We start from the raw sequence: 18667 nt of genomic DNA on the forward strand, positions 1-18667 counted from the left end.
AACAACCTACCCTTAACATTTCACTGTTAAAAGTTGGCTGATTTTCAATAGCACTTCGTCCAAATTGAACTGTAGAAATGTTATGGATTCAGGAGTAAATGTGCTTGATTCATCAAACAAACTGAAAAACCACAATGTTAATTTTTTTGTTCTGATCACTGTAATTTTCACCTCATATGTCATTTATATGTTGTATATACATGAACATTTTAATGTTGATAGCTTTTAACAGGTTGACATGTTACTTCTCCATGCAGGTCAGTACATTTTTCCGCTTGTAACTGCAGTTCAATAAAATGTAATCCTGTCTGCTCATCTTGCTCCATGTTTAATAATGTAGGTGAGTCAGCAGGCATGACTTATGGACACTAGCTACTCACTTACAAAAAACATCTCTAACAAACTAGCATCTTCTTTCATCTCCAGAAAATCATCAAAAGAATAAAGGCAGCTGGCAGAGGAACAGGAGGGAATAGGTCAACTCCCCATTGTTCTCCTTTCTCCGTCTGCCTCAAGCTGCCTGGAGCAGGAGCTGCTTCTGCCTGCGCAAGGGCCAGAATTCCCAGTCCTGGTGGGACCTATCCTAGCCCCCAAATGTGCAATACCTTCCAATCTGTCATCAATTACAAAAATTCACACACACACACACAGAGAGAGAGAGAAGAAACTTGGGAAGCACATCAAGTTCTTCGTAAACTGAACAATGTGTAAACTGAATGCATGGTTTAGAAAATACTCAGGACAACATTAACCACTTAAATGAATCTTACCGATTAAGATCCTGGCTTGGCACACCTGTTGGATGTAAGATTAAACGGACTAGGCTGGTTTCTCCACAGCTCTTTAAACCACTTTGTTTAAGGCACAGGAGTGGGTGCTACCACTTACAGAAATAGCTAGATCAATTACATCCAATGAGAAAACTTAACTATGGCTAGGTCACAACGAAGACAATACAGTAGCAGTTAGATCCAGTATTTCAGAAACTCGTTTCATACTAGTCAGAGTGTTTTATTAAAAAAACAAAATAAAACAAAAAACGTAATCAGAAAGTCTGATTAAATTCAATATTAACTCAAGCTCTCAAAAACCTACTGGGGAAAGCCAATAGGTGCATCAGAGAAAGCAGGCAGCAGGCCGACAATTCTTTGGTGGAAAAGGCAGGTGCATATGTATACAAATGCCCTAATGATTATCAAGCCCAAGTTTTGTTTTTCAAAAATAGGTTTCAAGATCTACTAAAGAAACCATACAGACTTCCCCAACAGTACAAAAAAATTAACAATAAAGTTTAAGGAGATAGGAAAAACCAAATATGACAATACACGTGGAATTATTTATAAAATAAGCCTTTCGATCCCAGAAAGCCAAAAGGGGACCTCATGAATGGCAACACACATAAAATAAAGGCTAATAGCACACAGACATTTTCCCAACGACTAAGCTTTAAAATGACAGGATACTATTAACAGGTAGCTTTTCTTCTGGTTATCAGTCAATATAAAATTAGGGTAAATTTTTTCTACTCAAATTACTATCATTTCTTCTTTTGTAGCTTTTCCCTAATTTTCTCGAGCAACATTTTTCCTTTGACCAGTTGCGCTCAAAAGGTTTGGAACCTAAAGTGAGTATCAACTCTTACTGGAATAGCACTTGGGAAATGCAATCCTGGAAAAGGCAATTTGTAACTGAAGTGGTCTGACAAAGTAAAGCAGCCCTTCTCAATGGGAGTGTCCCCCATGCAGTCACCAGGCTAATGGCTCCTCCTATGGCCAGGTCACACGACCCAGCATGATAATGGCACGATCCCTGGTGAGGTCCTGGGGAGAGCTATGTGCACAAGCATCCACCCACTTAAGCTTTCAATAAATACAAAGCACTGTTTAAAACCCTGTCAGTAGAATAAATAAGAGATGCTGCATTTCTATTGGCCTGTTTTGCCTTTTGAACTGGCTTAGGAGTACTGTTCATGACCCAGAAGACACACTAGTTAATTAGTTGCCACTCCAAGCTCTTTAGACTTCAGTACCACCTGCTCTTCAAGCCTCAGCACCTTTTTTGCAGCGATGATGGTATTCTTCATTAGCATCGCCACTGTCATGGGACCAACACCCCCAGGGACTGGAGTGATGTAACCAGCTTTTTTCCGGACTTCTATATAGAAGAAACAAGACAGCAGACTGCTTTAATTATGACAAAGGACATGTATGTATTTTAACATAGCATGGAAGCATTGGGGGGGGGGGGGAAGCAATAATATACATAAGCACCTTCATAAACCCCAAACTCATAAAAATCACATCTAATTACTCAAGAGTAAAGGCCTTTGAACATACTAACAAAATAACATGCACATATTAAACAAAGTTGTTCAAGGAGTATTTATACATCTGAATCACTTGTAATCTACCAGCCACACTTTCCTCCATATTAAATCTACTTAAAAAGAAACATCTCAGTAGGTTGACTGTAGGGGAGGTCTACCGTAAACATTACCTCAATTAATACCTGCCTACAACATTTTCTTAATTTTACTTTATTTATATACTATACTTTTTCATACTGTTTGCCCAAAATACGAAGCAAAGCAATTTTCTGGAAAGAAGCAAGATTTTTTTAATCCAATCTTTTTAAATTGATTTTAGAGAGAGAGGAAGGGGGAGAGACAGAGAAACATGTATTTGTTGTTCCGTTCATTTATGCATTCACTGGTTGCTTCTTGTATGTGCCCTGCCCATGAAATTGAACCTGCAACTTTGGTGTATCGGGACTGTGCTCTAACCCAGTGGTCGCCAATCTGTGGTCCGTGAGGTCCAAAAGGCTGGCGACCACTGCTCTAACCAACTGGCCAGGTCTTTAACTCAATTTTAAGAGCATCTGGCCAGGTCTTTAACTCAATCTTAAAGAAAAAACACTTGGTTACCTAGGCTTGGGTCTTAAGAACTGAAAGGAGATGTCTACAGTACTAGTAAGTGCCAAATTTTCAAGAACATGGCTTTTTCCTGGACTGCTTTAACATTCCAGGTCTGGGATCCCCTCTTAAAATGAGAAATCTGTAACACTTTTTAGGAGACTCAGTGGTTTAGAGAAATCACTTCATTAAATTTTCAGACTTGTTAAAAGTCTTGAAGTTGTTTTAATTATAAAATAACCCTAAGGAAAAACAATTCCCTGAAAAGTTTATACCTACTGTCTGTAATTTTATGACATAAACAACTAAAATAATTCTAGAATGTCTATAACTTGAAAATCAACATCTCTTAATTCTCGTTGAATGCCTTTTAAATGGTATTACCAGAGTAACACAAGTTTAAAACTTATAAGAAAAAGTAAATGATTAGTCCTAAATGTCCATTAATGGTAGTATTTATTGATTTTATATATATTTTTAAATTATACTATTTACCTTCAAAATCCACATCTCCAACCAACTTGGGTTTAGCAGTGATAGGATCCTGAATTCTATTTATTCCCACATCAATGACGGCTGCTCCTTCCTTGATCATATCTGCTGTGATCAAATTTGGAATGCCTGGGGAAATGGAGACAGGAATGATCGATCACCTTACTGAAACATCTGAAAACTCCTGTCAGAGTCTTTTTTAAAATTTATTATTATTATTATTATTATTTAAATATTTTTATTGCCGAAACCGGTTTGGCTCAGTGGATAGAGCGTTGGCCTGCGGACTGAAAGGTCCCAGGTTCGATTCTGGTCAAGGGCATGTACCTGGGTTGCGGGCACATCCCCAGTGGGAGATGTGCAGGAGGCAGCTGATCGATGTTCTCTCTCATCGATGTTTCTAACTCTCTATCTCTCTCCCTTCCTCTCTGTAAAAAATCAATAAAAATATATTTAAAAAAATATATATTTTTATTGATTTCAGAGAGGAAGGAAGAGGGAGATAGAGATAGAAACATCAATGATGAGAGAGAATCATTGATTGGTTGCCTCCTGTACACCTACTGGGGATTGAGCCTGCAACCTGAGCATGTGCCCTTGACTGGAATCGAACCCGGGACCCTCCAGTCCGCAGGCCGATGCTCTATACACTGAGCCAAACAAGCTAAGGCTGTCTGTCAGATTCTTATCTAATTTCAACTTTAAGAGACCTGGAAGAACTAGTTAGCTTGTTTTATAAATACCTACAAGAACCATTAACCAAGGAAACATTTAAACTTCATATAGTAAATAGAAATCCTTTGAGACTCTAGAAATGACATTCATCCATCAAGTCTATGATGAAATGACAGAAACCACTATACCAAGCACAACTCTTCCTTCATCTTTCTGGGCAGCTCATGGTGGCATGCTAGGGTCAGAATGAGTGGAATGGCAGCGAAGCAGGCAGGTTCTAAGGCAAGGGGCCATCTTCCGACGTCCTTCCGCCCCCTTCCCTGGTGGTCTTACCTGCAGCAGAGATCACAATATCTGCAAGAACGGTATGTGTCTTCAGCTGCTCTTTGGGGGTGTATCGATGCGATATTGTAACAGTGGCATCACCTATGAATTAAAATTAAATGTCTTGATTTCTGAATCAAAGCTGGGATTGGAGTAGGTGTCAACTAGGCAAACCATTGTAGAAATTCAACATCTCTGAGGAAATAATTGACTTAATTCATGTGCCATATTTTCTGGACAGCCAACTGTCTTTTTTTTTTTTTTTTTAATTAATACTCAATTTCTTGTAACTTTTACCTGTTAGTTAGTCCTAGCTCTAATCTTTGGAGTCATATATAACTAGATTTCTTCTTTAGCCTGTTTAATAACAGTTTTTCAAGAATTTTACCTTTCCTAAATAAAATATCCCTAGAATTACTCAAGGGTTATTTTTTAAGTTTGCTAGAAATATTTAGTTTTGCCATTGTTCCTGATGTAATCATGTAGGTCCATATTATGATAATCACACATGATAACTCTGATTTGAGGCTTTTTCTCAAACAAATGAACAGAATTTGACATAATGACACATTAGAGTCATATGACGTCAATACTTTGCAATGGTCAAAGATTTTTTTCTATCAAATGACACAGAACAGGATACTAACTTTGAAAAAGAATGGTCTCCTAACTCCAACTATCAAAGCCATTGCTGACAATTTCTAATTACCTACAACCATGCTTATACTTATAAAACTTAAATTTTTGAGGCTTATCCTTTTCTGAACTAGTTCCATAATAAATGAATATAAATAAACTCTCAGGTGACACTGAGTACAGCTTCTCCTACAAAGATTATACCCCAAATATCTGTTAACAACATTACAACAAATGCAAACAAAGACAATGTTCCTTGGATGTTTGCCACAGTGAACACTTGGTCCACAGGACAGCCGCTGAAGGCCTCCGTGAGGGAGAAGACACGCTTCCGAGAGCGCTTCGCTTACCTCCAGGGCGTTCGTGCGCCCCGTCTGTGTGCAGCAACATTGCAATGGGCATCCCGACGTTTTTGGACCTTCCAGCTACAACCACATTCTTCCCTAGGGTCGGAATGCCTATTAAACACACAGAGGGGTCAATGAGGGAAAAAATGGGGCATATGTAGTACTCTCAACAATAAAGAATTATTTTAAAAAATAATATATGTAAAAGCAATGCCAGACTGTCTTAGGGCACCAAAGGAAAAGGCAGATGGCCTAGGACGTGAATCTAATTATAATAATGAAGGAAGTCGCCAAGCTGATTGCCTCAGTCAATTGGCCCTATCGCTTCAAGGCTAAAGAAAACATTTTGTAAACTACAAAATGTTACATAAATGTGCACTACCAACACTACTAAAGTTTCCTTCTCTGAGGCTTCTGGATTTAGTAGCAAAAACAGTCGTAGGCACAGACAACAGCATGGAGAAGGCCTGGGGTGGGGTGGGGGTTGGGTGGAGGGGGTCAATAAGGGAGAAGATGGGAGACATCTCTTAATATTGTCAACAATAAAATTAAATTAAAAAAACAAACAGTCATAGGCGACTGCTGGAAAGGCTCTGGGGAGTCAGACTAGAGGTCATGGGCGGGAGTTCTCACTCTTTTACCATTTGCAAGTACTACGTTCATAATACTAACAGACCTACCAGTTCGCTTAATGATCTCCCACACACCCCAGGGGGTAGCCGGTAACATGGAATACTGGTCCAAACACATTCGCCCCACATTGATTACATGGAAGCCATCGACATCCTTGTCTGGAGAAACAGCGTTGCAGATCTTCCTCTCATCTATGTGCTCTGAAAAAGAGGTCAGACCAGGGGCCTCAGTCACTGTTGCACAGTTACCACTGCTTGCCTCCAGCTTATCTGGTTTGTCCTGCAAACCTGCTCTTTCTACAACTTGCCTCTACGTGACTCAATGATTTCCTTCTTCCATCTGCACAGAAGGGACACAGCAAGCACAGCCAAATGCCAGCATCAAAGCCCATTCCTCTTGCCCTAACCGGTTTGCCTTAGTGGATAGAGCATCGGCCTGCGGACTGAAGGGTCCCAGGTTCGATTCCGGTCAAGGGCATATACCTTGGTTGCAGGCACATCCCCAGTTGGGGCGTGCAGGAGGCAGCTGATCGATGTTTCTCTCTCATCAATGTTTCTAACTCTCTATCCCTCTCCCTTCCTCTCTGTGAAAAATCAATAAAATATATATATATATATATATATATATATATATATATATATATATATATATATATATAAAAAGCCCATACCTCTTGTATAACTCTCCCCTGCACTGTTCCTTGTATCAAGATCTCAAGGTCAAATCATGGAGTCATTGGTATTCTGATGTGGGAGAGGAAAAATTATCTTTCTTTCTATCTTTCTAGATTCTCCTGGCTGGGCTAATGATCAAATTAACATAAGATAGATTAACAGGAGAAAATGTCCAAATGTATTATGTATGTATATCCTGGGATTCCATAATATGACACTGGCCCTGGCTGGGGAGCTCAGTTGGTTAGAGTGTCATCCCAACGCACCAAGATTGCAAGTTCAGTCCCTGGCCAGGGCACACACAAGCATCAACCAATGAATGCGTAACCAAGTGGGACAACTTATCGATGTTTCCTCTCTCTCTCTCACTCTCTCTCTCTCTCCTCTCACAAAAGAAAAAGAAAGAAAAATAATATGAGACCCAGGACAGATCAGGCAGTTAAGGCTTACATACGATTCTGAGCGAAGGAGAAGGGGGTTGTGGTTGGGGACTGGCAGGTAATCCACACGGAAAGCCAATGTTGGGGAGTAAATGTGGGTTGGACCGTCTCTATCAATGGGACACAGAGGAGACTTTGATTAAAGGGGCTTGCTGGCCTTCTCTCTGCTATCACACCTGGTCACGCCCCTGTGACGCCATCTCCCTTCCGGGGGCAGGACCTCGACCTAAACTCCCTTAGGCAGTTACAGGGAAGGTCAAAGGTTTACCTTGAGTCTTTTGTTTCTTGAAAATAACCAGCTTAAAAAAGCCACATCTTAGGGTGGCAAACCCTGCTTCCCCTCACGGAGTAGGTCTGCCCCATGTCCAATAAAAAATTCACTCTCTGGACTTGCCCTCCCCTTGGAGTCAGATTCACACTAGGGGCCAGCCGTATAAAGTAACCAGGCCTCTCCGCTCCTCAGAAATCCTTCTAAATGGTGGAGCCCAAAACTCACCAGGAAGCGGCAGCTGAACAAGGAGGCCATCGACGTTATCATCGTTATTTAGTTTATTGATTAAGTTCAACAGTTCTTCCTCTGAAATTGAAGCAGGTTTCACAATTGTCTCACTGTTGATTCCTGTAAGAAAATTTCAAAATTAAAAAATATTGAGGCATGCCCTAGCCAGTTTGGCTCAGTGGATAGAGCGCCAGCCTGTGGACTGAAGGGTCCTGGATTTGATTCCTGGTCAGGGCACCTGCCCGGGTTGCAGGCTTGGTCTCCAGTAGGGGGCGTGCAGGAGGCAGCTGATCAATGATTCTCTCTCATCATTGGTGATTCTATCTCTCTCCCTCTTCCTCTCCCTCTCCCTTCCTCTCTGAAGTCAAAAGTATATTAGAAATATATATATATTGAGGCATTTAATGAGCAATGCGATGTTGCCTGCCACAGTGGTTTTTATTATTACATCCACCCTGGTAGCTGAAAAGCATGAATCAGCTCAAAACGAACCTGAAACAGTAACATCACAAATATATACACTAGAGCAGTGGTCGGCAAACTGTGGCTCTTTGGCCCCTTGAGTGTGGCTCTTCCACAAAATACCACGTGCGGGCGCACATGTACAGTGCGATTGAAACTTTGTGGCCCATGCGCAGAAGTCGGTATTTTGTGGAAGAGCCACACTCAAGGGGCCAAAGAGCCGCGTGTGGCTCGAGAGCCTGCAGTTTGCCGACCACTGCACTAGAGAATGCTAGCTTGGCCTTTCTATATATTATTTATGTAATCCTCATCAACCTCATTTTGTAGACAGGAGACTGAGGCACGGCGAAACTGAAACAAGGCAGCCAGTGGCGGAACCAATCTTCCCGTTCCAAAGTCCCTGTTTCCCCCTGCAGCATGGTACCTCCCAACATCTTAGGAAAACATGGCTTGCTCTATTCTAGAGGCTCTAAAGCAGTGGTTCTCAACCTGTCCAATGCCGTGACCCTTTAATACAGTTCCTCCTGTTGTGGTGACCCCCAACCATAAAATTCTTTTCGTTGCTACTTCATAACTGTAATTTTGCTACTGTTATGAGTCGTAATGTAAATATCTGATATGCAGGATGTATTTTCGTTGTTACAAATTGAACATATTAAAGGACAGTGATTAATCACAAAAACAATATGTAATTATATATGTGTTTTCCGATGGTCTTAGGTGACCCCTGTGAAAGGGTCGTTCGACCCCCAAAGGGGTCGCGACCCACAGGTTGAGAACCGCTGCTCTAAAGGTTTTCCAATGAGAAGAGCAGGAGTCCTCACTCTTCGGTTATAAAAAATAGAGTATACCAATCGAACAACATATATACCAAGGGCTCATGGTCCAGGAACACTGCCCAGTCACGCCAATCCTTGCACAGCCCTTCAGAAGGACAGGGCACCTGCTCAGACTACTGACCCAGAGATGTCTATCCCCACACAAAGGCTGTGGTACAGTGAGACCTGGACCCAAACCTCCCACCACCCATCCAGACCCCGCCTTCGGCATGCAAAACTTCAACCACTTCTAAACTGCAAGGTTCAACTGGATTTGGAACCAACTGGTGAAGAAATCAAAAGCTATTTCCCAGAAGTCAGAGTTATTCATTTCCTTCAACTCTATGCTGTGTCCTAGGCTACATCACTGAGGTCCCCGCAAACTGCCCCACCCCCACTCTATTGCCTTAAAGTGCTCAAACACCTCAGATACTCTTATCATTGCTCAAGAAAAGCAGATGTGTTCAAGGCCACCTGTCCAATGTTAAAACCAGAGGCAAAGATAAGATAAACCATATTCCTTTCATCCTAGTCTATAAGCCTCCCAAATAGACTCACGCTGTTCTGACAAAGTTTTGCCTATTGTTCATATTAGCTTCTTCTGCTTGGGTTTCTAATCAGAAAAAAAAAAAAAGAGTAATAAAAGACAATGGGGTTTGCCCTGGAGAAGCCTCACTTGAACAGCAGTCCGATCCGAGCGTGACACCTACCCACATCTGCAGCAGCCTTGGTTTTGTTGAGGACATAGGAATGACTTGCAGGATTCTCGCCAACCAGAACCACGCTCAGGTATGGCCGTTTGTTGCCGGCTGCCACCCACTCTTCCACCTCCTGCCGCACTTCCTGCTTGATCTGCTGGGCAAGTTTCCTTCCAGAAATGACAACAGCTTCATTTCTGCAGAAGGCGACAGAGATACAAAACCAAATACTAGCTTGAGTTTTTGTAAAAAAGATCAGACTACAAAAAGAGTATGAAAGACCCCAAATTTTGAGGGATAGGAGGAGGGGAATTGGAGGAAAGGGGTCAAAAGGAACAAATTTCCAGTTATAAGATAAATAAGTACCAGGAATGTGATGCACAACATGATTATAGTCAACACTGCTGCATGACATAGAGGAAAGCTGTTAAGAGAGTAGATGCTAACTAAGAGTTCTCAGCACAAGGAGAAAAAAATTTTTTTCTTTTTGTTGTGTCTGCATGACTGCCGGAAGCTGGTCCATCCTTGCTGCTTGACACAGTCGCTGCAGGAAAGAAACATCTGCACAGCATATGTTTCAAGCGACCTGGCGTATATAGCATACTGTTCTTAATATGTTTGCTCCCCTTAGCGCTGTGTGTTTTAACCAAGGTCACCTCTCCGAGAAAGGTTGTTTCCCCAAGTAGGGATTTTTCCCTGAAGTCAGGGAGGGGATAAAACTCCTTAACTAAGTGCCAGGCGGGTAGTTAATCACTTTAACTACAAACAATCACGCTTAAGCTACATAATCTTTACTCCCTGGAATGGAGATAAGAAACGCCCTAACCTTTGCAATAGAAATTGACAGGATTAAAATCAACTGGTATAAATACGGATGTAACAAGACAATAAAAACCAGAACTTCGCTGGAGATCCAGACCAGAACTTGGCTGGAGATCCTGGCTAGAGATCCTGGCTAGGCTGTTGATCAACTGAATGCTGTCTCCGTGTCATTCCTTCTTCGCCGACTCCATCCACACCTTTGGGGACCCCTGGACCTGCTGGGGTTGGACCCCAGCACATGACGTGACATGAATGTTAACTAAACCTATTTGGTAATCATTTCACAATATAGGCAAAGCAAACCACCATGTTGTACACCTTAAACTTATACAGTGGTGTATGTCAATTATTTCTCAATAACATAGGGGAAAAAGACCCAAAACCTACAGTTTAAATTAAAATACATGGTGCCTAACCTGGGGAACAAGTGTAATCTGAAGCACAAATTCAAAGTGGGAAATCTGTATTCAGCTACATATGCAGGAGTATAAAGTCGACTGAAACAGTTACCATCACTAATCTGAAGCTCAGAGGGTTTAAGTAACTGACAGCTAGTACTTGGGTCTCACACCCAGCTCTGTCTCAATCCAGAGTCTAGGCTTTTAATGCCACGGCCTCCCGCACATTCACAAATTGACAGGCTAAATAAACAAATCCTATATAATAAAGTGGTAATATGCAAATTGACCGTCACTCCAACACACAAGATGGCCAGCAGGAGAGGGCAGTTATGGGCGATCAGGCCTGCAGGGGAGGGCAGTTGGGAGGGACCAGGCCTGCAAGGGAGGGCAGTTGGTGGGGACAAGGCCTGCAGGGGAGGGCAGTTGGGGGTGACCAGGCCGGCAGAGGAGGGCAGTTAGGGGCAATTGGGCCGGCAGGGGAGCAAGTTAGGTTTCGATCAGGCTGGCAGGGGAGTGTTTAGGGGGTGATCAGGCTGGCAGGCAGAAGCGGTTAGGGGAAATCAGGCAGGCAGGCCAGATTGGAGAGTACAGGCTGCGCTGAGGGACACACACACTCCCAGCCCTGTGCACAGCACAAATTTGTGCACCGGGCCTCTAGAAGATAAATAAAATCATTGTTTTATTTCACCCGCTCACCACTGTGAGGTTAAATAGTTCTTCCTATGTGTTGATATACCATTTGTAGTTTGTGTTTTGCCCGTGTTGCTAGCACCCAGTCGTATGACAGAGAGAAGAGCATTCCTGTTGGAGGGAAAACTGCTGGTTGGGGTGGGGCAATGAGGAAACTCAGGTTAGGAGGAACCTCTAGCCACCAAAACCGTGTTCAGATCTCTGAAAGGCTATCTCTTCCCAACGAGAACTGGGAACTGGTCAGACAGCTCTCCCTGCGTTCCAATATGGAAGATTCCTGGTTTTCCTATTTCCACACAAATCCTTACAACAACGTTCCCGTTACGTAAAGTAGGATAAGCATCTGTTCCTTAAACACAAAGGTGCCACTGAAAACAAGGCTTTCCCTTTAGATTTGTGTCCTCAGTGTCATGAGGAAGGCTCCAACCTCAAGACCAATGAAGCACAACTGTTGAAACATTAAAACAATCTACTTGCCCTCGTGGCACATATTTAATTTTCAAAGATAACATCAAGGTACTGAATGACTTGTACGGTCAGATATGGTCAATTCTCAAAGCCTATTAATTAAGACAGAATTTTAAAGTTTCAACAGTCTTTATGCCTTCATTGTCTGCTTTTTATTTGCATTATGATTAAATAAATACTTTAAATCTCAATGTCTTACATACAATGCAGTAATTTTATATTTAAACCTTATATTAATCTGTATTTGCATCCTGTGAGGTATGAAGAAGATATCATTTTATAGCAAATCAAATACTTTTTTTTACAAACCAAATACTTTTACCAGATTATATGTAATAGTACTAGCACAGCACAAATTAGTAATAGCATTTCATATAGATCCATGGTACATTAAGGAATTGGAAACATGTTAATATTTACAAATCCAGTTCAGAATTAGAGTTGAAGGGGACTTCATTAAAAGGGCTCTGCTGCCCTAGCTGGTTTGGCTCAGTGGATAGAGTGTCAGCCTGCGGACTGAAGGGACCCGGGCTCAATCCGCAGCAGAGGCTGTGCAGGAGGCAGCTGATCAATGATTCTCTCTCCTCATTGGTGTTCCTATCTCTCTCTTCCTCTCTGAAATAAATAAAAGCATTTTGAAATCTTAGGACACTATAGAGTAAAAAACTACAGAGGGCTTAGGACACTCATTTATATGGAATGAAATAACATATAAACTTCTAGGCATATATATTCAATAAAAATTAATTTCTTATTCTTTTCCATTGGTTAGATTTATATTCACACATACATACATATGTATCCTTAATATGTAATAGATATACTTATCTACTTATATACTTATAAGGATATATATAGATATAGGAATAGGTATAGATATACATATACATATATAAGTATATGTATAGATATACATATACATATATAAGGACATAGCTTCCACTTCATCAAAAAGTTCCTTTTGAAAGCAATAAACTTAGAATGTAACAGCACATTTGGGCTAAGAACGATACACTGAAGTTAAGGACACAGGGTTCTGGAATAAACAAACCAGTGTTCCAAGTCCCAAAGGCAGATTCTGGATGTTGTGTCAATTTGCTTAAAAAAAAAAGACAAAACTGTCAAAGAATAACAAGAACCAAAAGAAAAAGCCACAATGCTTTTTCTTGTAATGTAACCGTTTCAGCCCTCCTCTGCATACCACAGCTCAGCAGCATGTGGAACAGCCCAGCAAGTGAGTCATCACCTAACTTCCCATCATCTTTTCTGCCAAAGGGCAGATACCTCAAAATAAACAGAAATACAGACTCAGTTCCATGGGAAACCCCACGTACATTAAGTGTATTAGCTAATACTTATTCCGCAATGTAGTGCTTTCACAATGTGTTTAGAAAATCTCCCGTTAAAATTATGAACAACTAGAAAGAAGTCACGAGGATTATTCAAAATCAAAACTAAAACTCTAGTCAGTAGCATCTCCATTTTCCTCCAAATCCAATGAACATCAGGTGCATTTTACAATTCAAGATCAGATTATTTTAGAAAGAATTCTTTTTTTAAAATATATTTTTATTGATTTCAGAGAGGAAGGAAGAGGGAGAAAGAGATAGAAACATCCATGATGAGAGAGAATCATGGACCGGCTGCCTCCTGCAAGTCTCCCACTGGGGATAGAGCCCACAACCCAGGTATGTGCCCTTAAGTGGAATCGAACCTGGGACCTGTCAGTTCACAGGCTGACGCTCTATCCACTAAGCCAAGCTAGCTAGGCTAGAAAGAATTCTTGTTATCGACTGGTTAATGGAACCAGAAATGGATGAAGGCAGGCACAAAGCAGGATGGAACTAACATCTATTAAACACTAGGTATTTTGCTAAGACTTTTGCATTCATTACTCTCAGTTACCTTGGGGCCATTATAATAACCCTGTTATGCAGAAGGGGAAACTGAGGACAGTAGATACAAGATACAAATGCAAACCTCTGCCTCCAAAGTCCCTTTTTCCCTATACCCCACTGTCTCCTAGACTACAGTTCTCTCTCTCTCTCTAACCATGAGTTTATGTTCGTGAAACTCTCAGACCAATCCCCTGAAAGAAATAAATGTAGCCTCTTTAAAAATAAAAAATAATTTTTTTAAAATTCTACATGCCAGCAGTAAAGCAATACAACGGAACCATAAATACCAAACTGAGTATTGCCCTCAGAGATGTGGCAGTCCATTTGTTTATTCAGAAAGGCAAGTAAAAGGAGGGTATTTGTGGCTGGAGAGCAAGCAAACTGGCCCAGTTCTGTAGGTAATAAATTAGAGGACGTTTATAAATCTCTTCTCAATCATAAAAGCCACAGGCCCATGTGGCCAGAACTCAGGAAGGGAGGAAGGAGGAGGAGAACAGACTGTAACAGAGGTGCTGGAGAGGCAAGGCAGGCTCAGACCAAGAAAAGCCTTAAAAAAAAAGAAAATCCTTGAGTGTCCCCGCCCCCAAATCTTCTTTCAAGAGCCCCCGAATCCGCATTCTGTGCTTCTACAGCTCCCTGGCCATGTCTCTAATAACATTTTTACAGCGAGAGGAAATGACACGCGTGTCTTCTGCCCCTTGACAGGTGAGTTCCATTAAAGAACAGTTTCTATCACCTCTGAATTCGCACAGTAGGGCGCAGCCCCGAGCCCGTTACCAGGCTTAGGTCCCTGGCAATGCTAAGGCTCTAAAGATGGAAAAGCGCACAGATTTAGGGAGAGAAATCACAGCCACCCCAGAGAGTCTTCAATCTAGGTTTAAGAATGAGAGTTTGAGGTCCTGGGGGGAAAAAAACCCAAACTCACAGGGAAAAGCTAATACCTCCCTATGAAACGCAAACAGAGCGCCCCTCCTCCTCCTCCCCGGTGTTTCTCAGCGCAATTGACACTGCCTGGCATTGACCAGCTCTCGGGTGGGCAGCAGCCGAGGCCCCGGTGATCACAGCACAGCATTTATTCCCTGGGAGGGAAAGGGCCGGGTGTGGGGAGGCGCGAGCCACACCCCCCTCCCGGAGCAGCGGGGAAGTGCGGTACCCCGAGCGGCGCGGCTGGGGATTTCATCAGACTGCACCAACCCCCGCCGCCGCTAGGGTCCCGGGGAGGGACGGTCGCTGGAGGCTGCTCATTCGGAAGCCTTCCCGGCGCGCGCCAAAGCGTCTCCTCTGCTTTCACCGAGACGGATCTCGGCATCACCCACTTCGGCATGTTCCTGGGCGCCCCAGAGCGCGCCAGTGCCTCTGCTCCGCACCGGGGACCCCGTCCCGCCAGCGGACTGGCCCCGGGACAGATCGACGCCCCGAGCCCGCGGGAGACAGGCTCCCCCCGAAAGGCTGGCACTGGTAACAGCCCACCGCGCCGGGCGGGCACCCAGGTCACTGGCCGCAGCCGCGCTCGGCTGCCACGTCGCCCCGCCAGTCCTCCCCGTGGACAAGCCGCCCCGGACGCAGATGCTCAGGAAGTCCCTCGGAGTCCCTCTGAAGCCCCGGCGGCCCCCGCTCCCCACTCTCTTACCGAACAGCCGAGAAATGGAGTGGACAGTGACGGAGGCAGCAGTTCTGTGCGGGTCGCAGCAGCCGGGTGGCCAACGTGGACACGAGGGATGAAGCGGCCATGCCCCGCAGCGGCGTCGGAGCCCGGAGAGAAGCGCGCGCGCCGGCAGCGCGGTTATACCGCGGGCGCGTGTCGGGCCCCGCCTCTCGCCGGCACCCATTGGTCCCTTCCAGTAAAGCCTTGCTTGTGATTGGAGCAAGGAGAGCCCCGAGAGAGGCCCTGGAAGGCTCGGAAGCCTTGGGACCATGCGGTGATTGGCTGAGGAAGGCAAGCCCTTGCCAGACGCAGCTGGTCGCCGAAGCCCAACCAACCCGAGCATTTGTTCATTCGTTGCTGGAACAGATGAATACCTGCGCGCCTACTGTCCGCCTGTTACTGTAAAGAGTGGCCAAAGAGATGGACAGGTAAAGTGACAACTAATAAATGTAAAAGAGTGGTGGAGTTAGAAAACAACTAATTTGGTGAACCATTGATTCAGAATCGTCAATGGATGTCAAAACAATTGGGTGAAGTTGGATTTGGAACAAGGTATTCACATGTAGGGCTCCCAGACCCTGCAAATAAAAATACAAGATGCACCTGAAACTAGTACAAGATAATATTGACTGCATACTGTCATTGAAAAATAAAATTAAAGTATCTCTTATTTGCTGGGGGGGGAAAAATACAAGACACAATGAAATTTGAATTTTAGGTAAATAATTTGGGAAGATGGCCATACACTTTTTAAAAAGTACTTGTTGATTATCTGAAATTTAACTAAATTTTGGCTTCCTGTATTTTATCTGGTTGCCCATTGCATAGTCTCAGATTATCTCTTCTGTAAAATACGTATTCACAGCAAGGGTAAATTTATGGTCCAGAACCCTACAATCATCACTTTAACCAAGTGATCAAAGTAACACCACCAGTAATGGACAGACATATATTGTATGCCTCCGGGTACGATGCAGTGAAGAGGACATATCACTTCATAACTCTCTCTCTCTTTTTTTTTTTTTTTTTTTTGGTGCCCTTGACCAGAATCGAACCTGGGACCCTTCAGTCCGCAGGCCGATGCTCTATCCACTGAGCCAAACCAGTCGGGGCTCACTTCATAACTCTTAACACGGCTGAAAGGGTCTCAGCTTGAGGGGAGAATGGAAATAGAAATAACAAGCAGTAAAGGCATTTCCAGCCAGGAGCCCAGCCTGCCTGCTCCTCTCCCAAGCACCCCTGTGCCCTGCCACCCCGGCAGCTGAGAGGGGCCAGGCTGAGAGCAGGCAGCATCTGTACCGCTGAGGCTGATTTCAGCCAGGCCTTGGAGCTGCTGGGCCGCCTGCTTGCTCCACTGTCCTTGGTCTCTAGGAGAGAGGTGGGGCTGGGTGACACCTTCTCGGGTCTCTTTTAAGAGCAAAGAGCCCCTCTCACACGCTTGGCAACCCGGAGGCCTTGTGCCTTCCCTGGAGTGGGGAGTCCAAGTGGAAATTTGTCTCCAGGAGCCAACAGTCTCAAACAGTCTCTGTTTTCCGTGGCAGGAGGGCAGCTGGGGGAGGGGCGGGCTGCCCACTGTGGGAGGAAACCACAGATGCCTGAGCGCAGCCTTGCAGGCCTCCAGGACTAGCTTTCCACTGGGCCACCTGATGTCCCTTTACTGTGCTGGGTGCCTCCCACCTCCGGGCCCCTGCCCATGCCTGTCCTTCTGCCTGGAGTGCCCTCACCCTGCCTCTACCTGACGGAAAACTCCCACCTCCAAAGCCCAACTCAAGAACCAGCCATGCCCAGAAGCTGCCCAGGCCTGGCCCTCCCCTCACCATCCCTAAGGTTTTTTTGTCTTTCAACCACGTTCTACCTCAATGATAGTTCCTTGTACTCATGTCTCAGCTCCTCTCCGGATGGGGGCTCTCAGAGGGCCTGATGCACCATTCATAATAGTAAAAATAGTACAAGCAACTAACAGTCACTGAACTCCTGCTCGGTGCCAGACTCTCCCTGTTATCTCTGTTAGTCGTCCCCCTGACTCCTGAGGAAGGTGTGGCTCTCCCCACTTTACAGACGAGGAAAATGAGGCACAGGGAGCAAAGTGACCTGGCCAGGCCTCAGGCTGGTAAGTGGCAGAGCTGGGGTCTGGCCCATGCCTATCCATGTGGGACCTCTCCGCCACCTGTGTTCCCAGCCAGAGCACAGGGTCTGGCCCTTGGTAAGGGCTCAGCAGAGGTTTGTTGAATGAATCAGTGATCCATGGCAAGGGAAATAGGGCTCAATCATTCAGGCTTCCCTCACCCCTCTGTCCTGAGACCCAGTGCCACAGAGTGAATGGGCTGCCCACTTCCTCAGTGTCCCAGATGTTCCAAGGATGGGCCCTGGTTTAGAATGCTGCTTTCATTCTCACTGCTGTGTGACATGCCATCATGTCACCTCTCCCAGCCTCACTGTCCTCACCAGTCAGGTGGGTTAATAGTGTCCACTGCCCAATAATTGTTGGGGTGACCAGCAAAGGACTAAGCACCATGGCCCCGGGTGGGGGGGCGGGGGCGCGGTTCCTCCTCCTGTCACTTGAATCCAAAGGAGCCGCCACATGCAGAGGGCACGTAGCCTTTTCTTCTCTGTCGTGAGCAGAGCAGTCTGATGCAGGCCAAGAGGATGGGCTGGGAGGATGGGGCCCAAACGGGTCACCTGTTGTGTGCCAGTCAAGGGCATGCCCCCGGGGTGATGGAGACAGGCTGAGAACTGGGCTGGCGCACGGCACGCACCCCATACATGTCAGAGTGTGCCTAGGCTTGCTCCTTGTCAGACCTTTCAGGGTGTGATTGCCTGCCCCCAGCCTTGGCAGGAGGAAATCAGATGTAGAAGCTAGTGGCTGCAGTTAAAGAGGCTGGGGCTAGAAGGAGGTGTGGGACAGGACAGGGTTTGGGGAGGAGGGAGTGAGTGTGCAGAGGGCCCAGAAGCCAGCAGGGAGGAGGCTTTCTAGAGTGGGGGAAGGGAGCAAGCAGAAACCCGGAGAACAGGACAAGCCCAGGCCACGGCCTGTGGAGGTGCTGGGGGAGGGCTTTCCAGCCAGTGCTCGCCCTCCCAGCCCCCCAGGAGGCTCCTACCCCAAAGGAATGAGTGCTTCTTCTCTCCTGGACAGG

General features: G+C 44.8%; 1 protein-coding gene across 1 annotated transcript; it reads right to left on the bottom strand.

The window, feature by feature from the left end:
* Nucleotides 1–990: 990 nt before the first annotated feature.
* MTHFD2 (methylenetetrahydrofolate dehydrogenase (NADP+ dependent) 2, methenyltetrahydrofolate cyclohydrolase) lies at nucleotides 991–15675 on the bottom strand. The gene is made up of 8 exons (XM_059659390.1): nucleotides 15519–15675; nucleotides 9622–9806; nucleotides 7629–7751; nucleotides 6066–6218; nucleotides 5389–5496; nucleotides 4412–4504; nucleotides 3407–3532; nucleotides 991–2154 (listed from the first exon to the last, which is right to left on the bottom strand). Exons 1-8 carry the CDS (start codon nucleotides 15617–15619, stop codon nucleotides 1991–1993), a joined length of 1053 nt encoding a protein of 350 aa, XP_059515373.1. The 5' UTR covers nucleotides 15620–15675; the 3' UTR covers nucleotides 991–1990.
* Nucleotides 15676–18667: the final 2992 nt, after the last annotated feature.

This window comes from Myotis daubentonii, chromosome 12, assembly GCF_963259705.1.
Source record: "Myotis daubentonii chromosome 12, mMyoDau2.1, whole genome shotgun sequence".
NCBI classification, from domain to species: domain Eukaryota; kingdom Metazoa; phylum Chordata; class Mammalia; order Chiroptera; family Vespertilionidae; genus Myotis; species Myotis daubentonii.

Excerpts from the sequence above, each read along its gene's own strand:
- MTHFD2 (XM_059659390.1), bottom strand. The coding sequence starts at position 15,619 with ATGGCCGCTTCATCCCTCGTGTCCACGTTGGCCACCCGGCTGCTGCGA. Across the intron at positions 7,752-9,621 it reads CAAGGCTGCTGCAGATGTGG|GAATCAACAGTGAGACAATT; the intron begins GTAGGTGTCACG and ends ATTTTCTTACAG. Across the intron at positions 6,219-7,628 it reads TGTTCAGCTGCCGCTTCCTG|AGCACATAGATGAGAGGAAG; the intron begins GTGAGTTTTGGG and ends CCTCTTTTTCAG.